The following is a 26,364-nucleotide window of genomic DNA, read 5'->3' as shown; positions in this document are numbered from 1 at the left end:
ACAGGGTTATTTGGTAACCGTAATAGCGTTACGGGGATGTTTAATAAACTCAAGTGGCAGACTCTGCAAGAGAGGCGCTCTGCATCGCGGTGTAGATTGCTCGCCAGGTTTCGAGAGGGTGCGTTTCTGGATGAGGCATCGAATATATTGCTTCCCCCTACTTATACCTCCCGAGGAGATCACGAATGTAAAATTAGAGAGATTAGAGCGCACACGGAGGCTATCAGACAGTCGTTCTTCCCGAGAACCATACGCGACTGGAACAGGAAAGGGAGGTAATGACAGTGGCACGTAAAGTGCCCTCCGCCACACACCGTTGGGTGGCTTGCGGAGTATAAATGTAGATGTAGAAGTAAATTAAAAGAATTGCAAGACAGTGGTGTGATTGCTCCAATACAAGCTAGTCAGTGGGCAAGTCCACTGGTTTCGATGCTCAAGCCTTCTGGTCGCATTCGCATTTGTTTACTTCTAAACAGCAGTCAATGCACTGGCAATAATTTACATTTGTCCGTTGACTGGCCCTGAGGAACTTATGGATAGGCTTGGTGCAGGCTGTTACTTTTCTAAAATTTGCTTGATGCTTATTAGAAAATATCACTAGATGAAGTATAACACAAAGTTTTTGTTAATACACGCTTAGGCCTATTCAAGTATTAGCGTTTGCCCTTCGGCAGTGCCTCCACACCTGCCATTTTACAACGTTACGTAGAACAGCTAACTGCTGAAGTGCCGATCTGTTCGAACTCCCTTGATGATATTGTCGTCTCAGATCGTACGCTACAGGAACTTATTACCAATTTGCGTTCTCTATTTCGAGTGTTGTCAGGTGCAGGATCCAAGTGCCGTCTCGAAAAGTGACTTTTTTCAGACAGAACTGCGGTACTTAGGTCATGTGATAAACAGTCAGGGCGTGCGACCCCTCCAATCTCATCTCATTTGCTTGCAATCCGTGACCTATCCGTTCCTCGCAATGTATCTGAACTGCAGTCAGTGCTAATACATTCGTTTCATTCCGTACGCTTCACAGATAGCGGCCCCGTTGCGTCATTTGCGTCACAAAAAAGTGTTTTTAATGTGGACCAAAGAGTGTCACGACGCATTTCAGAAACTCAAAAATGACTTACTCAGTGACAGATGTTTAGTACATTTTTGGTCCTGCCAAACCACTAATTTTGCAAGTAGACGCTTCCTGATACTGGATAGGTGCTGTGCTTCCACACAAAATTAATGCACTAGACAGACGTATTGCTTTTGCCTCAAAGTAGTTATCTCCAACTCAGTGCTTCACAGACTGTAAAAGAAGCTCTCGTTATTGTGTATGGTGTGACAGAATTTCTTCACTATCTTTTTGGTCACAAGTTCTATTTAGTGACAGATCACAAGCCTTTGCAGTCTTCCTTTCGTTCATCAAAGCCGGTTCCTAAACGTACTGCTTAAGAATTGTAAGGTTGGGCTTTGCTCCTATCCTCGTATCAGTACGAAATCGTGTACAGGCCTACGGCAAAGCATGTCAGTGCTGATGACCTTTCTCGTCTTCCCGTCGGCCCCGACTCCGATTTTGATACCCCTTGCGGGTCTGGGGATTAGAATAGGCCCGAGGTATTCCTGCTTGTCGTAAGAGACGACTAAAAGGAGTCTTACACGCTTTGGCCTTTATGTGATGGTCCCCTGTAGGGTTTGACCTCCATTTTTCAAAATTTTCCCGAAGAGCGAGCCAGTTGGGGAAGGGCGCCTTACATGGGGCATCATGTCCATCATGCGCTGAGACATCTCTCATCCTTCGTCGACGTCGACCTGCACTTCTGCTCATTCTTCAACTGTTGGGCGAGGTCACCCTCCTGGGGGCGTATTTATCTATCAGCTGTGCAGTATCGTTTTCTGCGCTGACGATGATAATAGACTTGTTTGCTTGGTTGCACCTGATATCCAGCACGGTAGCCAGTCCATTGTGGTGGGGCCACCATGTATCCTGTTGGTTGTAGCCCCCTGACCACACAGGAATCGCTCTGCTGATGCCTGCCCCGTTAACCCCCCCACATATGCCGAAGAGTAGATGCGAGTCATCCTGGGGCATCGGGACTCCCAGCAATGGTCATCCTGCCAGCTGGCCTTTGCTGAGGCTGGGTGGCGCCAGTGGTGAGGGCCCCTGGTCGGAGTGGGTGGCATCAGGTCAGATGACACGCGATGAAATGTAGTACATCATCTCTCGCTGGTGGTCAAACACCAGCTGTCTCTAAGCATTCATGGGCTCAATTCAATGCATGGAAGTATGACCCAAAATCGTTCCCCTCCCTGGCCACACTATGGGAGGAACATCAGGCTAAACATGGCAGCAGCTCTTATTTGCCCCAGTACCCTGTATATTCTAGGGCTGATGGGGACGATGAAGCTTCCGTTTTTTGTTGAGCATTTAGAGGACAAGTTTAGGGAGGTGGAGGGCTTGTCCAAAATAAGATCTGGGTCAGTCTTGATAAAAACAGCATCCTCTGCCCGGTCACGGGAGTTACTCGCTTGTGACAAGGTGGGGGAATGTTTCTGTAACCATCACGCCCTGTAAGACCTTAAATATGGTCCAGGGCATCATATTTCAATGGGACCCTCTTTTACAGTCTGACGATGAGCTGTGCGCCAATTTAGAGCGACGAGGTATAAATTTTGTTTGGCGTGTCCACCGAGGTCTGAGGGATAATCAGGTTGCCACTGGTGCCTTCATCTTGACCTTCAAGGGTGATGGTTCAAATGGCTCTGAGCGCTATGGGACTCAACTGCTGTGGTCATAAGTCCCCTAGAACTTAGAACTACTTAAACCTAACTAACCTAAGGACAGCACACAACACCCAGCCATCACGAGGCAGAGAAAATCCCTGACCCCGCCGGGAATCGAACCCGGGAACCCGGGCGTGGGAAGCGAGAACGCTACCGCACGACCACGAGATGCGGGCTTCAAGGGTGATACATTACCCAAGAAGGCAAGGTGATGGTCTCCCTCTGTGATGTAAAGCCCTATATCCCTCCCCCAATGTGGTCCTTTAAATGCTGGAAGTTTGGCCATATGCCTTCCTGTTGTACTTCCAGTCTCACATGTCGAGATTGCAGACGTCCATCACATCCTCCTTGTGCCCCACCTCCAATCTGTGTCAACTGCAGAGAGCACCATTCGCTCGTCTGACTGCTGGATTCTCCAGAAAGAAAGGAAAATCATGGAGTACAAGACCCTGGACAGACTGATTTACACTGAAGCTAAGAGGAAATTTGGACGCCCACATCCTGTACATACGACATTGTCTTATGCTGCCACTACGACAGTTCTAGCCCCATCAGTTCCGCCAACGCCAGTCACCTCTCAGAGTCAGAAGACTACACCTGCCCCCTTGATGGTGGGGGGGGGGGGGGTACGTCCCTCCCTGTTGCTCCTACACCACCTTCTTTAGGAACAACACCCTCCCCTCACCCAACCATCGGGGATATGTCCCCACTTCTGCCCTGGAGAAGAGTAAGTCTTCTTTGGCTCCTCTCGCTAGGAAGGGGTCCCTTGGGTCACTCCCTTTCCAGGTTTCTGCTAGTGGGAAAGTTGACACACACCAGTGGCTGAAGAGCCCAAAAGCAGCTGGTCGTAGGGCTTCACGCTCATCATCAGTCCCAGAGACTGTATCAGTGAAGTCCTTCCAGCCAAGGAAACCCATGAGCACCAAGATAAATCCAAAAAGAAGATCCCCAAGACCAAAGGAATTGCAGTGGCACCCACACCACCACTACCTACAAACTCTGTGTCTGTGGATGAGGTGGAGATTCTGGCGTCCACTGAGGGCCTGGATCTCGCCAGACCCTCAGACACAATGGATATAGACTGTTCAGGCAATAAGTCGGTGGCAGCAGGTGACCCTGAAGCCTCATTGAATGTTCCATGCCTTCCCAGTCTCACAATGACATTATCCTCCAGTGGAACTGCGGCGGTTTTTTCCACTGCCTGGCTGAGCTACAGCAACTGTTAAGCTTTAAACCTGCTTTCTGCATTGCCATCTAGGAAACCTGGTTCCCAGCAATGCGTACCCCTGCCCTCTGCAACTATAAGGGATAGTACAGGAACCGTAGCGACTATAACGGAGTGTCAGGTGGAGTTTGCGTTTATGTCCTAAACTCAGTCTGTAGTGAAACTGAGCCTCTTCAAACCCCTCTTGAAGCTGTGGCTGTCAGAATAAGGACGACGCAGGAAATAGCTGTCTGCAATGTATATCTTCCTCCAGATGATGCAGCACTCCTGAATGTATTAGCTGCACTGACTGATCAACTCCCTAAACCGTTCCTACTTTTGGGAGATTTTAACGCCCATAACCCTTTGTGGGGTGGCACCGCGCTTACTGGGCGAGGCAGAGATGTCGAAACTATACTGTCTCAGTTCGACCTCTGCCTCTTAAATACTGGGGCCATCACACATTTCATTGTGGCTCATGGCAGTTACTCGGCCTTAGATTCATCAATCTGCCGCCCAGGACTTCTCCCATCTATCCACTGGAGAGCACATGACGACCTGTGTGGTAGTGACCACTTCCCCATCTTCCTGTCACTGCTACAGCGTCAGGCCCACGGACGCCTGCCCAAATGGGCTTTAAACAAGGCAGAGTGGGAAACTTTCACCTCTGCTGTCACCGTTGAATCTCTCCCACACGGGAACATCGAAGAGATCGTTGAGCAGGTGACTACAACAGTCCTTTCTGCGGCAGAAAACGCGATCCCTCGCTCTTTAGGGTGTCCCCAGCAAAAGGCAGTCCCTTGGTGGTTGCCAGAAGTCGCTGAAGCAATTAAGGAGCGTCGGCGAGCTCTACAGTGGCATAAGTGCCACCCTTCCCTGGCGCACCTCACAGCCTTTAAATGGCTCCGTGCGTCTGCATCGGAGAATTACCCCCCAGCCTTTAGCACTCTCAAATGGCGGCGGGAAGGGAATGTCCTCTCGTTCACTACATGCAACAGTGAATCCTATAACGCCCAATTTACAGAGTGGAAGCTCCTCAGTGGTCGTGCACATTGGGCCAGATCGGATCCACAGTCAGATTATTAAACATCTCTCATCTGACTACAAGCGACATCTCCTCGTCATCTTCAACCGGATCTGGTGCGATGGCGTCTTTCCACCGCAATGGTGGGAGAGCACCATCATTCCGGTGCTCAAACCCGGTAAAAACCTGCTTGATGTGGATAGCTATCGGCCCATCAGCCTCACCAACGTTCTTTATATGCTGCTGGAACGTAAGGTGTGTCGACGGTTGGGTTGGGTCCTGGAGTCACGTGCCCTACTGGCTCCATGTCAGAGAGGCTTCAGCCAGGGTCGCTCTACCGCTGATAATCTCGTGTCCCTCGAGTCTGCCATCCGCACAGCCTATTCCAGACGCCAACACCTGGTTGCCGTCTTTTTGGATTTACGAAAAGCATATGACATGATCTGGCGACATCATATCCTTACCACATTATACGAGTGGGGTCTCCAAGGCCTGCTCCAGATTTTTATCCACAATTTCTTGTCGCCTCGTACTCCCCGTGTCCAAGTTGGTGCCTCTCATAGTTCCCCCATATCCAGGAGAATTGGGTCCCGCAGGGCTCTGTATTGAGATTATCTTTATTTTTAGTGGCCATTAATGGTCTAGCAGCAGCTGTATGGCTGTCCATCTCACCTTCTCTGTATGCAGACGACTTCTGCATTTTGTACTGTTCCACTAGTACTGGTGTTGCTGAGCGGCGCCTACAGGGAGCCATCCACAAGGCGCAGTCATGGGCTCTAGTCCACGGTTTCCTGTTTTCGGTCGCGAAGTCGTGTGTTATGCACTTCTGTCGGCGCCGTACCGTTCATCCGGAACCAGAACTTTACCTTAATGACGATCCACTCATGGTAGTGGAGCCATATCGATTCTTAGGGCTGGTTTTCGACGCCCAATTGACTTAGCTTCCTCACCTTTATCAGATTGAGCGGAAGTGCTGGAAGCATCGCCTTGATTATGGGAGTCTGGTTTATGGTTCGACGGCGCCCTCAGCGTTGCGTTTATTCGATCCAGTGCACCACTGTGGCGTTCGCCTAGCGACAGAAGCTTTTAGGACGAGTCCGGTGACCAGCGTCCTGGTGGACGCTGGTGTCCCTCCAGTGCAGGTTAGGCGTGCACAACTGCTGGCCAGTTACGTTACACAAGTTCGTTGTTCTCCTGCACATCCGAATTACTGCCTCCTTTTCCCATCAACGGCCGTTCATCTCCCGCATCAGCGGCCCAGGTCAGGGCTTCCAATAGCAGTTCGTGTCCGATTCCTACTTTCTGAACTGGAGTTCTTGCGTTTACCACCTCTACTTGAGGTCCATTCATGTTCACCTCTATGGTGTACACCTAAGCCGCGGCCTCGCCTGGACGTTTCACATGGTCCTAAAGAGTTAACCCCGCAGCTCTGCGCTGCCACTTCCTCTCGATTCTTGACTCGTACCGAGGCCATGAAGTGGTTTACACCGACGGCTCGATGGCTGATGATCACGTCTGCTTCGCGTATGTCCATGGAGGACATATTGAACAGAATTCCTTGCCCAATGGCGGCAGTGTTTTCACGGCCGAGCTGGTGGCTATATCTCGTGCTCTTCAGCACATCCTTTCATGCCCTGATTCCTTGAGGAGCCTACAAGCTATCGACTAGTGCTACCCTCGTCATCCTTTGGTAGCGACCTCCCAGGAGTCCACGTATGCCCTGGAATGGTCCAGTCGTTCAGTGGTGTTTGTCCGGACCCCAGGTCACGTCGGAATCGCAGGTAACGAACTTGCTGACAGGCTGTCCAAACAGGCTACGCGGAAACCGCTTACGGAGATCGGCTTCTCTGCAACTGACCTGCGTTCAGTACTACGCCGCAAGGTTTTGCGGCTATGGGAGACATGGCATAACCTCAGTACACACAACAAACTGCGTGCCATTAAGGAGACTACGAATGTGTGGAAGACCTCCACGCGAGCCTCTCGCAGGGACTCTGTGGTTCTCTGTCGGCTCCGCATTGCCACGCTTGGGTGACACACGGCTATCTCCTGCGCCGTAATGACCCACCTCAGTGTCGGTGCGGCGTCCGGCTGACAGTGGCCCATATCTTGGTGAGCTGTCCTTTGGTTGCCCTGCGACAGACTCTTCAGTTACCGGACTTGTTGTCATTAATTTTAGCTGACAACGCCTCATGGGCTAATTTAGTTTTACGTTTCATACGTGACGGTGGGTTTTATCATTCTATATAAGTTTTTGCGCATGTCTTTTGTCCCTTTATGTTCTCCACTCTAATGCTTTTAGGCTGGATTCTTAATGAGTCGTAGAGTGGTTGGCTTTTCCTTTTCATTCTCGTGGTCGGCCAGCCACGGTCATCTGCTCCCTTGTTTTTATCCCTTCTACCTGTTCCTTGCTTCTCTCTGTGGTTTTCTTTTCCTGTTTTGTCCATAATAGTGTTGGTTGTCCCCTGTCGTTCTTCTAGGTCTTCCATTCTCCTGTTATTGTGCTGTACGTCTCCTTTCATTTCTTCTTTCCCTTGTGTAATTATTTTATCAGGAACAAGGGACCGATGACCTCGCAGTTTGGTCCCTTCCGCCCCTCCTTTAAACCAACTAACCAATCTATTTTGATTCTTCTGACGCTTGTTGTTGCCATATCGATGCGCAGGACTCTGAATTGCTGCAATCTTTTCCACTGAATTACAGAAAAATTGGACAGGCCTCGGAAGCGGACGCTGATTTGAAGATTTTGTTGCATTGCATTCGCAGATCTTGGCCTCTCTCATTGAACAGTATTCAGAACACAGTAGTGCGCCGATACTTCGGTCGTCGGCATAACCTTTCAGTACAACAACCTGTGCTCTTAGTACAATCTGACAGTGAACAATGGCGTGTGCTCGTTCCCACAATGTAGCAAAAGGACATGTTACAACTGCTTCACCAAGGACATTCGGGAATTGTTCGCACTAAACAGTTAGCCGACTGCTACTGCACTGTACCCGGCAGGGTAAGGACGCCCACATTGAACAGCTGACGTCAGTGTCCCGCGTGCGCGGAAAACCAATCTACTCCGCCACATACGTTCTCAGTTTGGCCTAAGACTCAATCGCCCTGGCAACGAGTGCACATAGACTTTGCAAGACCATTTTGGAACACTCGTTGGGTCATAGTGGTAGACTCTTCTGACAAGTTCCCATTTGCGGTGCCTATGAATTCTACCATGTCACGTAGCACCATTCAAGTGCTGTCCTGCATTTTTTTAAGTGGAAGGATTGCCTGAAGTCTTTGTTACGGACAATGGACCACAGTTGACGACACATGACTTTGAACAATTCTGTGAACAAAATGGCATTCGTCATCTAACAAGTGCTTCGTTTCGTCTACAGTCCAACGGCGAAGGGAAACGCTTTGTTCGCACCTCCAAAGAAATGGTCAAGCTTTGCACCTCCCACACACGGGAACAGGCACTGCAACTCATTTTCGCCTCTTCTCGCTCTCATCCACTCGACGGAGCATCACTTGCGCAACTTCTGCAGGGCCGCCGCCATTGGACGCTGCGTCACTTGCTCCACGCACTGCAGTATCCGGTGCCGCCGATGGTCTACAAGTATCGCTTTGCACCGCGTGATCTTGTTCTTTACAGGGCTTTTGCCCGACGTCAGCGCTAGGAGCGAGGCGAGATCCAGGAACGCATTGGGACATATCTGTATCTAATTGCAGGTTCCGATGGTTTGCAGCCCCGTTACCAGAACCAAATTCGTATTTGTTGTTTCCCCCGTGATTCTGCTGCTTTTCTTTTCCCAAAGTTCATGGCTTCACGAAACCACGCGGCTATCGCAACCGCCACGGCACCCCAGCACGAGCCAATGGACGTCGCGCCCTCGCCTCCACCTCCGCCGCCGTCGCCGCTCTTCGACCCGATTGACCTGGACACGCCGTCGCCGTCCTCGCCCCAGGAGACGCCCTCAAGACTGGACGTGTATCCTGGGCAGTGTTTTCGGGAGGACGTTCCTCTGCTCTCGAAAGCCAGATGGTGGGTAAGAACGGGAGTACGCCGTTCTCTACACTACGGCTCCCGGCTCATCTCTACGTCCAGCTTCCTACCTCCCCCACCACTGTCGTTTGCATCTCCAGTACACGACAACGATGCGATGTTTCGGGGAGGAGGAATGTGCTGGCGTACGCCTTCGCTAGCACATCGGTTGGCACTAGGAAACATTGGATAACAGGCGGTGAACTAAGCGCGCCCATGGCAAGAGAAGACCAAGACACGCCCCCAGGCTACACGCCGATAACGTCCCCTAGGCAGCGTGCATAAACGCCGCCGCCGCCGACAGATCTGTCTCAATCTCTCAATTCACTACCTCAGTACGTCGCATCGGTACTCAGTTCGCATTCCACCTCAATACGTCGCACTGTGCAGTAGTCTTCCATAGTGAGAGTCGTTGCCTCGAACCTTAGCTAGCTGTGAGGGAATGCTAGCCATTGTATATACACTACTGGCCATTAAAATTGCTACACCAAGAAGAAATGCAGATGATAAACGGGTATTCATTGGACAAATATATTATACTAGAACTGACATGTGATTACATTTTCACGCAATTGGGATGCATAGAGCCTGAGAAATCAGTACCCAGAACAACCACCTCTGGCCGTAATAACGGCCTTGATACGCCTGGGCATTGAGTCAAACAGAGCTTGGATGGCGTGTACAGGTACAGCTGCCCATGCAGCTTCAACACGATACCACAGTTCATCAAGAGACGTGACTGGCGTATTGCGACGAGCCAGTTGCTCGGCCACCATTGACCAGACGTTTTCAGTTGGTGAGAGATCTGGAGAATGTGCTGGCCAGGACAGCAGTCGAACATTTTCTGTATTCAGAAAGGCCCGTACAAGACGTGCAACACGCGTTCGTACATTATCCTGCTGAAATGTAGGGTTTCGCAGGGATCCAATGAAGGGTAGAGCCACGGGTTGTAACACATCTGAAATGTAACGCCCACTGTTCAAAGTGCCGTCAATGCGAACAAGAGGTGACCGAGACGTGTAACCAATGGCACCCCATACCATCACGCCGGATGATACGCCAGTATGGCGATGACGAATACACGCTTCCAATGTGCGTTCACCACGACGTCGCCAAACACGGATGCGACCATCATGATGCTGTACACAGACCCTGGATTCATCCGAAAAAATGACGTTTTGCCATTCGAGCATCCAGGTTCGTCGTTGAGTACACCATCGCAGGCGCTCCTGTCTGTGATGTAGCGTCAACGGTAACCGCAGCCACGGTGTCCGAGCTGATAGTCCATGCTGCTGCAAACGTCGTCGAACTGTTCGTGCAGATGGTTGTTGTCTTGCAAACGTCCCCATCTGTTGAGTCAGGGATCGAGACGAGGCTGTACGATCCGTTACAGCCATGCGGATGAGATACCTGTCATCTCGACTGATAGTGATACGAGGCCGTTGGGATCCAACACGGCGTAGTGTATTACCCTCCTGAACCCACCGATTCCATATTCTGCTAACAGTTATTGGATATCGACCTACGCGAGCAGCAGTGCCGCGATACGATGAACCGCAATCGCGATAGGCTACAATCCGACCTTTATCAAAGTCGGAAACGTGAAGGTACGCATTTCTCCTCCTTACACGAGGCATCACAACAACGTTTCACCAGGAAACGCCGGTCAACTGCTGTTTGTGTATGAGAAATCGGTTGGAAACTTTCCTCGTGTCAGCACGTTGTAGGTGTCGCCACTGGCGCCAACCTTGTGTGAATGCTCTGAAAAGCTAATCATTTGCATATCAAAGCATCTTCTTCCTGTCGGTTAAATTTCGCGTCTGTAGCACGTCATCTTCGTGGTGTAGCAATTTTAATGGCCAGTAGTGTAGTCGTGATATGGACATGGACAATATTCAAGAATTAGTACATGTTATTTGATTGCTGTTAACCACAGAACTTTACACTGTACATCATTGAAGTAAAGTACTCAATTGGTTCCTGTCATAAAGTGTATTTTAACAACTTGTGCATTTTGTGTTGTAGTGAGAGGAAACCGGCCACATCCAGCCAGGAACAACGAAACATTACAAGAGGGCAGAGCCACAACACCGGCCGCAGTGTACTGCCTTTTATGATACGTCGTAGTTCGCTATACGGCCAATGTGGTGCGCCGAGTAGCCACCTTTTCGAGATGTCTAAGAAATACAAAGTTGCGGATGAAGTTTCCAATTAGAAAGTATAAAATACTGGCCTGTCCTATCCTCACAGCATGGAGGTGGGGACCCACATGCCATTGGATATTCAAGTGCGATTGAGTAGGATGTCGTACCTTACGAATTTCTATCCATTTATGTTCGTCCGATTACAGCGCCATCTGTGGCGTAAAGAAGAAAATTCTTCAGACAAAATGTATGTTGGTTTTGGCGTAGAATCCCAAACTACAATGAAAAACGGGGATTGCCATTAAAGATTTCAAAGTTGTTACATGCCACCCACGCACAGGGAGCGGTGGTGGATCGAGTGTGTATATTTGGATGCCCCCTCAGAGACAAACAAATTGAAATGACAACTTTTTTTGACCCGATGTGTAGTTTTCAACATCTTCAGTGGAAATGAGCATTTCTGTATACTTTTCTGTGGCATTTGAAAGAAGCTCCGAAGAGAACTTCAACAACCTATAATGTAGTGGACTTGATCAAATAATATAAAGGTCTGGAGTCAACAGGAGGGGTTCCACAAACATCTGCCCTATTATACCAAATGCAAGCAAACACGTAACTCCTAAAGCCACATATTCTTTGCCTCTGACAGAGCCACGTCTATGTCTTTCATCTGAAAAAAGTGCTACTTCCATGCTTCCCAAAGACTATAGACAGCTATTGCGTAAGGGAAGTCTGGAATGAGCACTGGATAACGTAATGTAGGAGAGACAGATCCTAATTTGATGGGAGATGGATGAGGCTTCGCAAAAATAAATAATTAGAAGGCTTCTGGTTTTTACGGAGTAAATCTTCAGTATGGATGCATGCTCCTAAAGATCACAATTTTACAATATTTAATATTGGGTGGTTAAGTCATATGTGTAGCTGTCAACTTAGACATGATGGTATACCTTTCTCACGTCATTGATCCTGTTTGAACTGCAGCATAGCTATTGCGGATCTTAATCATTGTTTAAATCAATCGTGAAGTCTCTCGAGTATGGTCAGGAGATGAAAGACGGCAGTCAGTCACCTTTCACGTCATGTTATCGTTTTATCAAGTTCTGCAGAGCGTCGTTCCTCCTCCTGTTTTCTCATATTTTTATTATGCTAGGTATATACTAACACCGTCAACCGAACTGATTGATTTTTATTTTCATTTCTATTATGTTCAATATTCCGCGCACCACAAACCCTTAACCACCTTTCCTAAATTTCGATAACTGCTAATTGCAAACGCGTGCACATGGGTGAATTCATGTGGAATTCCTTGGTTCGGCTTTTTACAGCGCCTTTGAACGGCCATTGAATTTTATTTTTCGAAGCTGGCTCGAGGTGCAAGTCTGATGCGGCATTTATCTTTCCGGGCTTTCATAACGCACGGTCTTGCTACTGATTCACTCAGACCCACGCGCAAGACTAGCATTTGCTCTAATTTTAGGCGTTGAACCTATGAAAAATTTTGAGAAAAGGAACCAGGTGTTGTTTCTCCTACCTTGTGACTGGAGGAAACGCCTGGTACCTCTGAAAAATTGGTCTTGTCGAATGGTCAGTTCGCCCCCTCCAAGTTTTTCTGTCTTTGTGCACGGAAGCGAGGCTAATCTGCCGTGAACGGTTAGTAAGTCGCTGTGCTGGTGTCCGATGAGCATGACGTGCCGCCTCTGTACGCATTTGGAAGGTGATTACAGTGGGAAGTTATTTAAGTTTTGCTACTTTAGAAATTTTCTGTTAATTTTAGTCATTTGTCAGAAGCATTACGTAGTTCTCGCGAGTGAAAACTTTGATATCGCTTAGCTAGATTCAGATGACACCGATTTTGTTCTTTATCCGGTCACTATTTACCTAATGCATCGTGACCCCGATTAAGTTTCGTGCTTCTTTTCGCTGCCATTGATGAGAGAGTTTTGACGAATTAGTGTTTATTACAAAATCATGAATTTTGCCTTCGGTTATTCTGTGAATGTTTCAATCTTCGTGACTGAGCACAGAGGGTCCAAGGTGCTTCTGTTAGTCAGTTTTCTGAAGTTGAGGTAACCGCTCCAGTCTGTGAATAAATAGTTGGAATCAACTTTTCCCAATATTCGTATGAATATATTCGTTAACCTCATAAGCACCAGCTACCAATATTTACATGTTTTAAATATTTTGTAAACAGTGGGTGGCTTTTAGAGGCACCTGCTCGCATTAAGGATATGAAAGTGGATATAACACAATTAATAACAGGGGAGAGACGAAATGATACCGTGAGTGATTTACGCAGAATGTATCTCGGCTGGATTTCCATAAGAAAATGAATAATCGCTAGTAATGGGCTTACATTATACATTGTAGAACTGAGATTTTGACACTGTGTGTGTGTGTGTGTGTGTGTGTGTGTGTGTGTGTGTATGTGTGTGTGTAAGAGCTAGAAATCACAGCGACTGATATTTGGTAATACGAGGGCGTGCTGAAAAGTAAATTCTTCCAATTTATTATGTGACGACTAGTAAAGCTTTTTAAATAAAACAAATTTTATTAACATTCTACATTTTTATTCTTCATGTCTACATCTTTATTTCTCATCATAGTCACCCAGGTGATGAACATACACTACATGATGAACAGTATCCGGACACCCCCAAAAACATACGTTTTCGTATTAGGCGCATTGTGCTACCACCTATTGCCAGTTACTCCGTATCAGCGACCTCAGAAGTCATTAGACATCGTGAGAGAGCAGAATGGGGCGCTCCGCGGAACTCACCGACTTCGAACGTAATCAGATGATTAGGTGTCACTTTTGTCATACGTCTGTACGCGAGATTTCCAAACACCTAAACATTCCTAGGTTCACTGTTTCCGATGTGATAGTGAAATGGAAACGTGAAGGGACACGTAGAGGACAAAAGCGTACAGGACGACCTCGTCTGTTGACTGACAGAGACCGCCGACAGTTGAAGAGGGTCGTAATGTGTAATAGGCAGACATCTATCCAGACCATCACACAGAAATTCCAAACTGCATCAGGATCCACTGCAAGTACTATGACAGTTAGGCGAGAGGTGAGAAAACTTGGCTTTCATTGTCGAGCGCTTCAGTCTGGAACCGCGCGATCGCTACGGTCGCAGGTTCGAATCCTGCCTCGGGCATGGATGTGTGTGATGTCCTTAGGTTAGTTAGGTTTCAGTAGTTCTAAGTCCTAGGAGACTGATGACCTCAGATGTTAAGTCCCATAGTGCTCAGAGCCATTTGAACCATTTTTGAACCATGGTCGAGCGGCTTCTCATAAGCCACACATCACGCCGGTAAACGCCAAACGACGTCTCGCTTGCTGTAAGGAACGTAAACATTGGACGATTGAACAGTGGAAAAACGTTGTGTGGAGTGACGAATCACGGTACACAATGTGGCGATCCGATGGCAGGGTGTGGGTATGGCGAATGCCCGGTGAACGTCATCTGCCAGCGCGTGTAGTGCCAACAGTAAAATTCGGAGGCGGTCGTGGTGTTATGGTCTGGTCTCGTTTTTCATGGAGGGGGCTTAAACTCGTTGTTTTGCGTGGCACTATCACAGCACAGGCCTACGTTGATGTTTTAAGCACCTTCTTGCTTCCCACTGTTGAAGATCATTACAGGGGTAGCGATTGCATCTTTCAACACGATCGAGCACCTGTTCATAATGCACGGTCTGCGGCGCAATGGTTTCACGACAATAACGTCCATGTAATGGACTGCCTTGGCAGAATCCTGACCTGAATCCTGTAGAATACCTTTGAGAAGTTTTGGAACGCCGACTTCGTGCCAGGCCTGACCGACCGACATCGATACCTCCCATCAGTGCAGCACTCTGCGAAGAATAAGCTGCCATTCCCCAAGAAACCTTCCAGCACCTGACTGAACGTATGCCTGCAAGAGTGGAAGCTGTCGTCAAGGCTAAGGGTGGGCCAACACCATATTGAATTCCAGCATTACCGATAGAGGACGCCACGAACTTGTAAGTTATTTTCAGTCAGGTATCCGGATACTTTTGATCACATTGTGTATTTCTCCCAACGACAGGCCAGTTCGTTGATACGGTCACCGTAGAACGTTTGTTGACGGAGCCACAACCTGACCTGTACTTACACTGCTTCATCACTGTCTAAGTGAGGTCCTCGATGGTGTTCTTTAAGTTTTGGAAACAGGTGAAAGTCGGATAGGACCAAATCAGGAATGTGTGGAGGAACATCGATGACAGTGAACGCAAGGCGTCGGATGTTTGCAGACGCCGCAGCGCTCGTGTGTGGGCAGGCATTATCATGCTGAGAGGTTGCTCCATGTGTGGACGGACTCTTGGAATTCGTGCTTCCAGTTTTCTGAGGGTCTCGCAGTGTACCGACATAGTTCTACGATTCGGAGACCTCTAGCGGCAGAGGGTTGCAACTTGCGTCAGCGGAGCGGCGAACTCGACCGACTGATATGAATGACATGCAATACCTCAACCGATCTTGAGAATATAATAAAAAATTCGGTGGAATTACATTTGAGTACGTCCTCGTGAATTCCAAAAGTTTCATGAGCTTTAGTTGAAATGTTATTATTCAATGTTTTTCCAGTCATTACTAGTGTATCCTCATAATGATGATCTTAACCGATGTGTTATTGGATATGGGATATGGTTATTGTTAGAAGGGATCACGACCATCCACTGTGCGTTTTTCTACTAATTTAACAGTACAACTTCTGAAAATTAATTTAACTGTGATAACAGTTCACTAGGAGAGAGCTTACAGCCATTAAATACATACATATGATCAAAATGTATGTATGTGTGTGTGTGTGTGTGTGTGTGTGTTTGTGTGTGTGTGTGTGTTCGTTCCACATTTCCTTCTAAGCAACTGGACCGATTTCAACTACCGTTGGTACACATATCCCTTACTGTCAGGCAACAATCGCTGTGGGGGTAAGAACCACCTACTTTCCATAGTTCAGGAGCTATGACATCTTAAACGATGAGGTCATGAAAAACTGGCGCATCTTGCATTGGCATTTAAATGTATTACTTCTGTATTACTACCTGTATTCGCAATAAATTTCGCAGGCAGTATCCACATGTGACGCTAAATATACCTACAAAAGTATATCATGATACGACATATAGTTCAGGACATATGACTCAATAGAGAATGTGATGTGCCAAAAACTGCCGCATTGTGCATGACGTCTAAATTTATTACTTCTTTGCTACTAATTATATTCGCAACACATTTTGCAGACAGTATCTACATATGCCCCTGACTGCACCTACGCAAATATATCATTGTACGGCACATAGTTCAAGAGATATGACGTCGTAAACGCTAAGACGCGCGAAAAAAATGCCGCATCAAGCATGAAGGTTTAATAGATTTTGTCTTTGCTAGTAAGACACTCCTTGAATCGTCTGCCCCCTTAGCTGAGTGGTCAGTGCTCTGAGTTCCATGCAGTGGGCCCAGGTTCAATTCCTGGCCGGGTCGGAGGTTTCTCGGCTCAAGGACTGGGTGTTGTTCTTATCTTCATCATCATCTTCGACACGCAAGTCGCCCAACGTGATGATGATGATGATGTTTGGTTTGTGGAGCCCTCAACTATCCGGTCATTAGTGTCCACGCAAAGTCCCAATTCTTACACAGTCCACTCTTTACACAATCCAATCTAGCCACAGTCACAAATGATTATGATGATGAAATGATGAGGACAACACAAACACCCAGTCCCCGGGAATCGAACCTGGGACCGCGTGATTCGTCCAGTGTGTTGTCAACGGGGAAGACTCGCAACTCCACTCGGGGACTGGGTGTTTTGTTGTCCTTACGTTCATATCGTCTTAAATGACGTTCCACTGTTGACATGGGTGTGTGGGTAGGTCCCGAAAGTCAATTAAAAAAAATGCGAAGCGCAAATGGCCGTAGACGAAAACGATTGACGTCTGTAGAGCAGTGAGGAGCCATTGCAGTACAGATGTTTACAGAATTGCGTTCTTAATCTGGATACTGTACTTACACATTTGTCCATTGTGCGTATAATTTTGTACGACTGTTTGATAATTTCAGAGGTACTTTCACGAATATATGGAAATGAAATTTTTGCTATGTTTCACTACAAACACAGGACACTTTATGTTTTCATTTCTAATAGAAAATTGACAATATCCAAGCAATGGTGGGTTTCTCAGCAAGTCTCTTGTAAATCAGATATAGAGAAAGTGACCTCTACTGCAGAAAGAGAAATAAATTTAGGGATGACGGATGAAATTATCTAATATTACATGTAACTGTCTATACGTCATTACAGCAGGAAATAGTAGGTTATGTTTCGTACTTGCGTGTTTCTTGTAAAGCCGTACCCTACGAAGCTCTCGTCAAACAGGGGCAGCTCTCCGCTGGCTGCCACATATACCGGCTCAAAGGCCCATCCGTACTTGACGCTGTAGGCCACGGACAACTGCGTCGAAGAGGCGTTAGCGTGCTGCAGCCAGCGAGTCGGATCCAGGGACTTCTGGTTGTCCTTGAAGATTTCCCAGTGGAAAGGACGGGCCAGCCTGTCCTCCACCAGCTGTTGCAGCTCCAACTTGTCCTTCGGTGGGCCAGCCAGTCTCGCGTCCAGCTCGAACACCGGCAAGATGTACGCGCACCTGCAACGCAGACGAATAACGCTGTACTTACCGTAGACTTACAGCGGTTGGACAAACGTATGGAAACATCCGAGAAATGCATGCCTGAACATTGCTGCTGAAGCTAGCCGAGCCTACAGGTTGCGCTGCTGTATTTGACCACAAGCGAAACCTGTCGCTCCAGCCGGAGTGGCCGAGCGGTTCTAGGCGCTTCAGTCTGGAACCGCGCGAGCGCTACGGTTGCAGGTTCGAATCCTGCCTCGGGCATGGATGTGTGTGATGTCCTTAGGTTAGTTAGGTTTAAGTAGTTCTAAGTTCTATGGGACTGATGTCCTCAGATGTTAAGTCCCATAGTGCTCAGAGCTATTTGATACTTGTGCAATGCTCAGTACAGTGTTCTGTGTAGTTGTGAGTGCATTACGTCGGAATTAAGTGCAATCGAACACAGGCAGATTGTTGGTGCTTCAAAAACCAAGGTAACTAGTGTGTTTGGTGTTTCAACAGGCACCATATCAAAGATTTGTATAGCAGATAGGGAAAGAAGAAGGGATCGGTTGGTAGGACATGTTCTGAGACATCGAGGGATCACCAATTTAGTATTGGAGGGCAGGGTGGAGGGTCAAAATCGTAGAGGGACACCAAGAGATGAATACACTAAGCAGATTCAGAAGGATGTAGGCTGCAGTAGGTACTGGGAGTTGAAGAAGCTTGCACAGGATAGAGTAGCATGGAGAACTGCATCAAACCAGTCTCAGGACTGAAGACCACAACAACAACAACATAGGGAAAGCGGAAAAACATCATCCGCTAAGTCACAAGACCGATAAAAGTGTGTCAAGAATGATCGTGACAGTCGGTCATTGAAAAGTATTATGACGAAAAATAAGAGAACGACAAGTGCAAAAGTCACTGCGGAATTCAACGTAGCACTCGCATTGAGTCATTAGACCTCAATATTATTGAGCCTCGGTGGCCAACTTTGGTGAGAAGGCTACGTGATCGCTATTCATCACAATCGTCGTTGTAATAAGACAATAAGACGAAACAGGGACTGTTGTTGAGTAGACATCACATTTCATCACTTAGGCAGGAGAGATAATTGTACAGCGTTCCAAGATTTCTTCAAGTGTTTGTACAGTCCAAGGGATGAATCGGAAATAGAGGTAGTGAATTATGAAACTAATGACATTACAAAAGTAATGCCAGATCAAGTGTATAAAGGCCTTCGAGGTATCAAGAAAGAAGAGGCGCCTAGAATGATAGTGTTTCAATCAAAATATTGAAAGATGAAAGACAAATTAATACAAACATAAGTTAGAAAATTATTTATAGAATGTCCAGGGGGCGGGGGGATTTAGTCTCCGAAGTCGGAACAGTGTCGTAAACGTTATAGTGCTACAGTCGTTAAGTTCTGAAATTGACGCCGCGAGAGTAGGCACCCACAAGAACAAGGACGCGTCACAGGATGCCGCCTGACATAATATGCCATTTTTTATTCGCTTTTGGCCTGCTGGCCGTACAGCTACAGTTTAAAATGAAACAGATCCACGTTTTACCTCAAAATAATCGCTGTTGGCTGCTATGAACGTTTGCCAACGTCACTATAGCTGCTGGAAGCATCGTTCAACCATGTTATCAGGAAGGTCCCGTGTGGCTTCTCTTGTGGCAGTCATGATCTGTTCGACCTAATGAAATCTACGCCCCCGTAGGAGTGCAGGAGAGCTCCCATGGGGGGAAAGAGAAGGGGAAAAAAGCACGGTGCGAGATATGGTGAGCACGGAGGGCATAGTAAAAGAGTGATCTATTGCCTTCTAAGGGCCTCTTGGACGAGGACTGAACGATGTTCAAGGCCGTTGTGTAGCAACAGCCAGTTGTTCCCATACCGAAGCTCATGACTAACGACGCTCAAGTGGCCGAGATATTGTTCAAATGGTTCAAATGGCTCTGAGCACTATGGGACTCAACTGCTGAGGTCATAAGTCCCCTAGAACTTAGAACTACTTAAACCTAACTAACCTAAGGACAACACACACATCCATGCCCGAGGCAGGATTCGAACCTGCGACCGTAGCGGTCGCGCGGTTCCAGACTGTAGCGCCAGAACCGCTCGGCCACCAGCGGCCGGCGAGATTTTTGTAGCGGGTTTTGTTTACCGCTGCACCGTCTTGGATGCATTCCATTTGAAAAATTCCGTTTGAATCAAAAAACAATTCAAGCATCACCTCTCCTCTTGACCTATCTTGTTGCGGTTCTTTGTGCCGTGGTGATGCTGGCGTTTTCCAGATGGTCGCTTGTCGGCTCAGTTGCGGATCGCACAGGAAACACCTTGTTTCGTCTCCGTTTATTATCCAGTCGGTTCATCATCAGTACTACTGAACATGACGCCAAATATCGTCATGCTATCATTACGTCGGTCTTGCTTCGGGATGCTCACAGTGCTTGGGTACCTGCGACATGTTTCGGTCATCAGTCAGAATTTTTGTAGCTCGCACTGTGGCTGAAACCTACTGCTGCTGCGAAATCGTCTACCGATTGGGAGCGATTGGCGCGCGCCAACATTGCAACCTCTTCAATCTTGCGTTCAGTCCAAATCGTTTGTGGCCGACCACTACGGCACATCATGTTCCAGACTGTGTCTCCTTTGCAATAAGCGTCGGTGCCACTTAAATGCGCGACTGCGTCTCAATGATTGAGTCACCGTCAGCTTAATGCATCACTTCGATAGCGAGTTTGCCCAGTTCCTCGCAGAAATTGCAGTTTGTACTTTTTTCCAATTCCGACATACTCGAGTTCCGATGCGCGGAGTCAAATCACTAACAACAACCATATTTCTGCCAATAGTGGATGCACTCAACTATCCCTTGCTGACATGAGAGACTAACCGACACTGGACTAGCATTCTGGAGCACGACGGTTCAAACTTGCGCTGGCGATCCTAATCCAGGTTTTCCGTGACTTCCCTAAATCGCTTCAGGCAAATACTGCGAAGGTACCTTTGAAATTGCATGGCCGATTTCCTTCCAAATTGTAACCTAATCCGAGCTTGTGCTCCATCTGTATTGGTCTCGTTGTCGACAGGACGTTAAACAATGATCTCCTCCTCCTCCTCAGACTAACTGGCATACCAGGGCGCCACCTATGTGTTGTAGTGCATCACATCGCCGCTATGCGCCCAGTGTCAGAACTTAATGACTGTACTGAGGTATTCCACAACAACGGGAACAAACAAAACAGAAAAATCTATACAATCCTTAGCCTCCTCTCTGTAATGGCAAGACATTCGCTAAAATCATTGTCATGCCAACTGCATAGGAAATAACATTGGTTTTTAATCAAACACAGAAGCAATCTGCCATTAGAGGCGTCTATAGCACAATTGACCGTTTGCAAGTCGTGAACGAAATAACAGAACGGAGCAATGGAATGAATCACCACTGGGTCTCGGATTTAAAGATTCTGTAAATTTTTTTGTTTAATTTTGAATTAAATCTGTTTTAACGGCCTGTGAGAAACAAGTAATTGTTTCAGCCTACCTTATTATATCCAGCAATGTATATCGGAATACTACAGCTCCGATTAGACTTCATCACAATACTGACAAATTAAGATTTAAATGATGATCAGGAAAGGAGATTCCGTACCATCAAAACTATTCTCAGCATGTGTAAAAGGAAGTTTTGAGACCTTTAAACTGGAGAAAGAAGCAACAGGTACGAACGGAATATATTTGAAACGCCTACATTTTTGAATGTCATTGTACTCTTCGTCTCGCGAGTTGATAGACTTTAACAACAAAGGTGGGAGACTGATACAGCAAGTTTCAATACTAATATTACAAAAGCGAAAGTATTGTATTGTGTGGACCTGGGGACCTAGAAACGACGGAGAGGCTTCATCCCCGCCGTAGCCTGCAGTGGTACCCAACCCCACAACAGGCTACAGCAGTCCACTCACCCCACCGCCGCCCCACACCGAACCCAGGGTTATTGTGCGGTTCGACCGTCCGTGGAGTGAAGTGGTGTGTCTGCAACCAATCTACTAAGATGGGACGACATGATGTGAAATTGAATGGCGTAATGGAGCTGTTGTCTTTAGAAGCACCGTGAATAATTTTTCCCGATTTATCAATGCGGAATGCCCATGGTATCTTAAAGGAATGGTGTGCCACACAGTCATATAACGTGGCTTAAGAACAATAGTCGTAAAAAAATCCTAACCAGCTGGGATTGGAGATGAGTGTGTGGTCTTGTCAATGACAATCGATTACAAGCCAGACAGGAATTGGTGCTGTCAGTGAATGCAGCGGCAACTCAAGCTTTTTCCTAGCAAACTACATGAAATATACATCTGGAGTCAAGTACCTCGTAAAACGCTATTACTTTCAGCAGCGTGTCAAACCGTTCGTCTTCTATAGCCAAGCAATACGCTAACTGGGCTTTAGATGACGGGTTTATAGAGTGGTCTGACGAGTTACGATGTTGCCTCTTTTCAAATGACGCATGGTGGTGCGATGGCCCATTGAGGAGCCTAACCTACAGTGTGATAGAGTTTACATCAGGCCAGAGATGGTTCTGCGAGGTATTGGGGGATGTTTTTCATGCCATGACTTTGGCCCGCTCATTCGCGTTCAAGTGAGCCTGAACTGGGATGCTTATACAGGTATTCTGTGGACACTTCCATCTTCCAAGATAAGAACCGCCGTGTTCTCAGAGCTGTCCCTGGTTTCAAAAAATGGTTCAAATGGATCTGAGCCCTATGGGACTCAACATCTGAGGTCATCAGTCCCATAGAACTTAAAACTACTTAAACCTAACTAACCTAAGGACATCACACACATCCATGCCCGAGGCAGGATTCGAACCTGCGACCGTAGCGGTCGCGCGGTTTCAGACTGTAGCGCCTAGAACCGCTCGGCCACAACGGCCGGCCGCCGTACTCCAGTTTAAGTAACTTTGTGACTGACAGATGTCTGTGGTGGGGAGCAGAATTACCGGCTCGTTCACAACGTGCCAAGAGTTCATGCTGTCGACAGTTGCCCGCACTCGAAAAATGAGTACTCTGTGCGGTCTGCCTCGACTGGCCCCGTCCCACATCTTGGAGCCTACGTCGCTTGGGAATACATTCCTGCTTGTTTCTGCAGAAGAGGCATGTCACTGAAACGTCGATATCAAAGTTATTTTAAAGAAACGCAGTATCGGCTGACGTACTTTTTGCACGGTGGCTCTCTTCTGAAGAGGTCCGCTAGCCCAGCCGCGAGGTCCATCCTGGGCCCTGGCAGCATGTCAACGTCTGGGCAGAGCGTGAGCTTCGTGGGGCAGGCGAGCCTCGCCGTGTTCCTGGCCAGGTTCTGCGGGTACGACAGCTGCTCCCCCACAGGGTGCGCCTGGCGCCACAGCAGCCGCTGCAGCACCTGCTCGTCGTTCTCTCCGCAGTCTGCTTCCTCCAGCTGGTCCCCAGCCGCGACGACGGTGTCATTGGGTGGATGCTCCGTAGGCCACAGCAAGTGGAAGCTCACCTACGAAGAAACTGCAGTACAGCAACGATTTTGGTTTGCTTGTCTTTGGGAGTAGTGCTGTCTGTGAAGTATTTGGAGCCACAAAGAGCCGGCCGGAGTGGCCGAGCGGTTCTAGGCGCTACAGTCTGGAACCGCGCGACCGCTACGGTCGCAGGTTCGAATCCTGGCTCGGGCATGGATGTATGTGACGTACTTAGGTTCGTTAGATTTAAGTAGTTCTAAGTTCTAGGGAACTGATGACCTCAGAAGTTAAGTCCCATAGTGCTCAGAGCCATTTGAACCATTTTTTTTTGAGCCACAAAGGAAGCATGCAGTTGGCAAGTAACTTGAAGGACATTAAAAGCAGGGTATACCGTGTAGGAAGATCACAGATAGTAGGTATATGCACTGAACGCTGTTTTCCGAAATTATTTCACTGTGGAAGATTGCAGTACGCTTCATCTTTTCAATAATCGCACGAACGGCGAAAATACAGATATTGCAATAAGTGACCGAGGGACAGGACATTAGCTAAAACTGCTGAACGCATGTGCCTCCATCGGTAAGTCGTTGTTGCGACGCAGAATACCCAGCGATTGAAAAAAAGCACAGGTCGCTGCCGTTTTCAAGAAGTGTCGTAGGACAGATGCAAAAATAAATAAATAAATAAAAGGCAAACTACTGTAGATGAGAAACACGGCGTTGTCCGGGTATTTATTTATTCCAATCTCCATCTTCTCCTCCCTCCTTTCTCTGTCCACCTTCTCTTTCCCCCTCTCTGTGTAATCTTCTTTTGGCCCCTCTCTGTATCCACCTCATCTTTCCCTCTCTCTTTGTCCATCTCCTACTTTCCTTTCTCTATGTCCATTTCCCCCTGCCCTTCCCTTTGTCCATCTCCTCCTGATCCTCTCTCTATCCACCTCCTCTGCCCCTCTTCTGTCACTCTCCCCCTCCCCATTCTCTCTGTTCATTTGCTCCTTCCCCCTCTGTTCATCAGCTCCTACCCCCTCTAATTCCATCTCCTCTTCCCCATCTCTTTGTCAATCCCCCCCCCCCTGTTCCTCTTCTCCTCCCCCTTCTCTCTGTCATTCTGCTCCTCCTCCTCTGTGCCATCTCTTTGTCAATCTCCTCCCTCCTCTCTCTGTCTCTCTCCTCCTCCCCCCTTATCTCTGTCAATCTGCTCCACTTCCTCTGTGAATCTACTCCTCCCCCCCCCCCCCTGTACATCTGCTCCTACTCCCTCTAATTCCATCTCCTCCTCCCCATCTCTTTGTCAATCTCCTCGCCCCCTCTCTCTGTCCCTCTTCTCCTCCCCCTCTGTCATTCTGCTCCTCCTCCTCTGTCCATCTGCTCCTTCTTCCTCTGTCCTTCTCCTCCTACCTCCTCTATCTCCTCCTCCCCCTCCCTCTGTCCATCTCCTCCACCCTCTCCCCCTGTTCATCTTCTCCCCTTTCCTTTCTGTGTCCATCTCCTCCTCTCCCTCTGTCTTTCCATCTCCTCCTCTTCCCTTCCTCTGTGTACGAGGTCTGTTCAAAAAATTCCAGAAATTTGTCCACAAAATTTTTCTGCGCTTATCTTTCACTTATTGTGCACGGTCTCCTTCGAAATATTCTCCTCCGCAATTGATATGCCGCTGTCAACGCCACTTCTGGAAGCAGTCTTGATACGCTTCTTGCTGTATTTCGACTATAGTTGCAAATCTTTGTTCTTTCAGCGGAGTTTTCTACTTTGGAAATAGAAAAAGTCCCAGGGGCCAGGTCTGGAAAGTATGGAGTAGAAGCAGCACAGTGATTTCGTTTTTTGTGCAGTAGTCACGCAGTAACAAGGATGAATGGGCCGGTGCGTCATCAGGATGCAAAACCCATGAACTGTCTCGCCACATTTCAGGCCGTTTCCGTCTTACATTTTCTCGCAGGTGTCGCAACACGGTCCGATATATAATCGATTAACAGTTTGTCTTTTTTTTCTTTATTGTTATTTTAATACCTGTACAGCAGGTAGGCTGGCAGCAGCATTCTACGCTGCTCTTCAGCCTTAGAGTAGACAATGAGAAAACAGAAAGAAGATACAATATAGACATACTGACGGACAAAAAACAGGAGACACAGAAATACAAAAAGACGGAGCCGTTCACACTCTACAACAGATACACTGAAACACGTTGGCACGGCGCACAAACACTGATGATTTCGATGGCACATGTGAACGTTGGAGCGTGACGGCGTACACTAAACACAAACATGATGACACACACACGAGAAAACGGATGGCGATGATCTCCGGTGCGCGAATGTCCACGTAGCGTGTGCGAGTACGGGGACCTGCCGAGAGGGGAAGAGGGGGGAGGGAGAGGGGTGAGCAAAGATGCCAATGGCAGAGGAGGTGGTAGGAGGAGTGGAGGAAGGGGGTGGGGGAAGACCGGGGGAGGAGTGGGGAGAAAGGGAGGAGAGTGGGAAGGGGGAGAGAAGGGAGAGAGGGTGCCCATAGGAACAAAACGGGAAGAGGGATGGAGGATCAAAGTTGGTAGGAGGGGTAGATGGAGGGGAGGAGGGCATCATCAGGGAGGAGGAGCTGGCGGAAGCCACCTAACAATTTGTCCCTGTGGCACGAATTTATGATGAACTAATCCTTCCAGGTCGAAGAAAACCATCAGCATGTCCTTGACATTTGACCTGACCTCACGAGCTTTTTTGGTCTTGGAGAAACTTTCTCGACCATCGTGAAGAAGACTGAATCTTGATCTTAATATCATAACCGTAGAACCACGTCTCATCATGTAACATCATAGATTAAGGGTCGACCTGCGACAGCAATCGCACAACTTGCGTATGGGCCGCTAGACGCCGCCGCGAGCGCTGAGAGTGCATTGCTACTGCAGGCGCGCGTGTTGCGTACGGGCCGCGAGGTGCCGCCACGAGCGCAACCGTATATAAATGCCGACGGAGTTCGGCCAGCAGCTCATTTTGTTGGCATCTCATTTTTGCCTATTCTCTTATTTGCTTAGTTGCTTAGCTCTTATTCGTTTATGGCTCATGTTATTGTGCTTTCTTTCAG

At 47.9% G+C, this 26,364-nt stretch overlaps 1 protein-coding gene across 1 annotated transcript in view; it reads right to left on the bottom strand.

The window, feature by feature from the left end:
* LOC126237165 (beta-1,4-glucuronyltransferase 1-like) overlaps window positions 1–26,364 on the bottom strand; it is a 164,574-nt gene that overhangs the window by 47,448 nt on the left and 90,762 nt on the right. Inside the window, exons 3-4 of the mRNA XM_049947022.1 lie at window positions 23,024–23,331; window positions 17,525–17,837 (exon numbers count right to left, since the gene is read on the bottom strand). Coding sequence (XP_049802979.1) covers window positions 17,525–17,837; window positions 23,024–23,331 — 621 coding nt within the window. The remainder of the gene's footprint in view (window positions 1–17,524; window positions 17,838–23,023; window positions 23,332–26,364) is intronic.

Source organism: Schistocerca nitens, chromosome 1 (genome assembly GCF_023898315.1).
Source record: "Schistocerca nitens isolate TAMUIC-IGC-003100 chromosome 1, iqSchNite1.1, whole genome shotgun sequence".
In the NCBI taxonomy this organism is placed as follows: domain Eukaryota; kingdom Metazoa; phylum Arthropoda; class Insecta; order Orthoptera; family Acrididae; genus Schistocerca; species Schistocerca nitens.
This window is presented reverse-complemented; position numbering and strand designations above follow the sequence as displayed.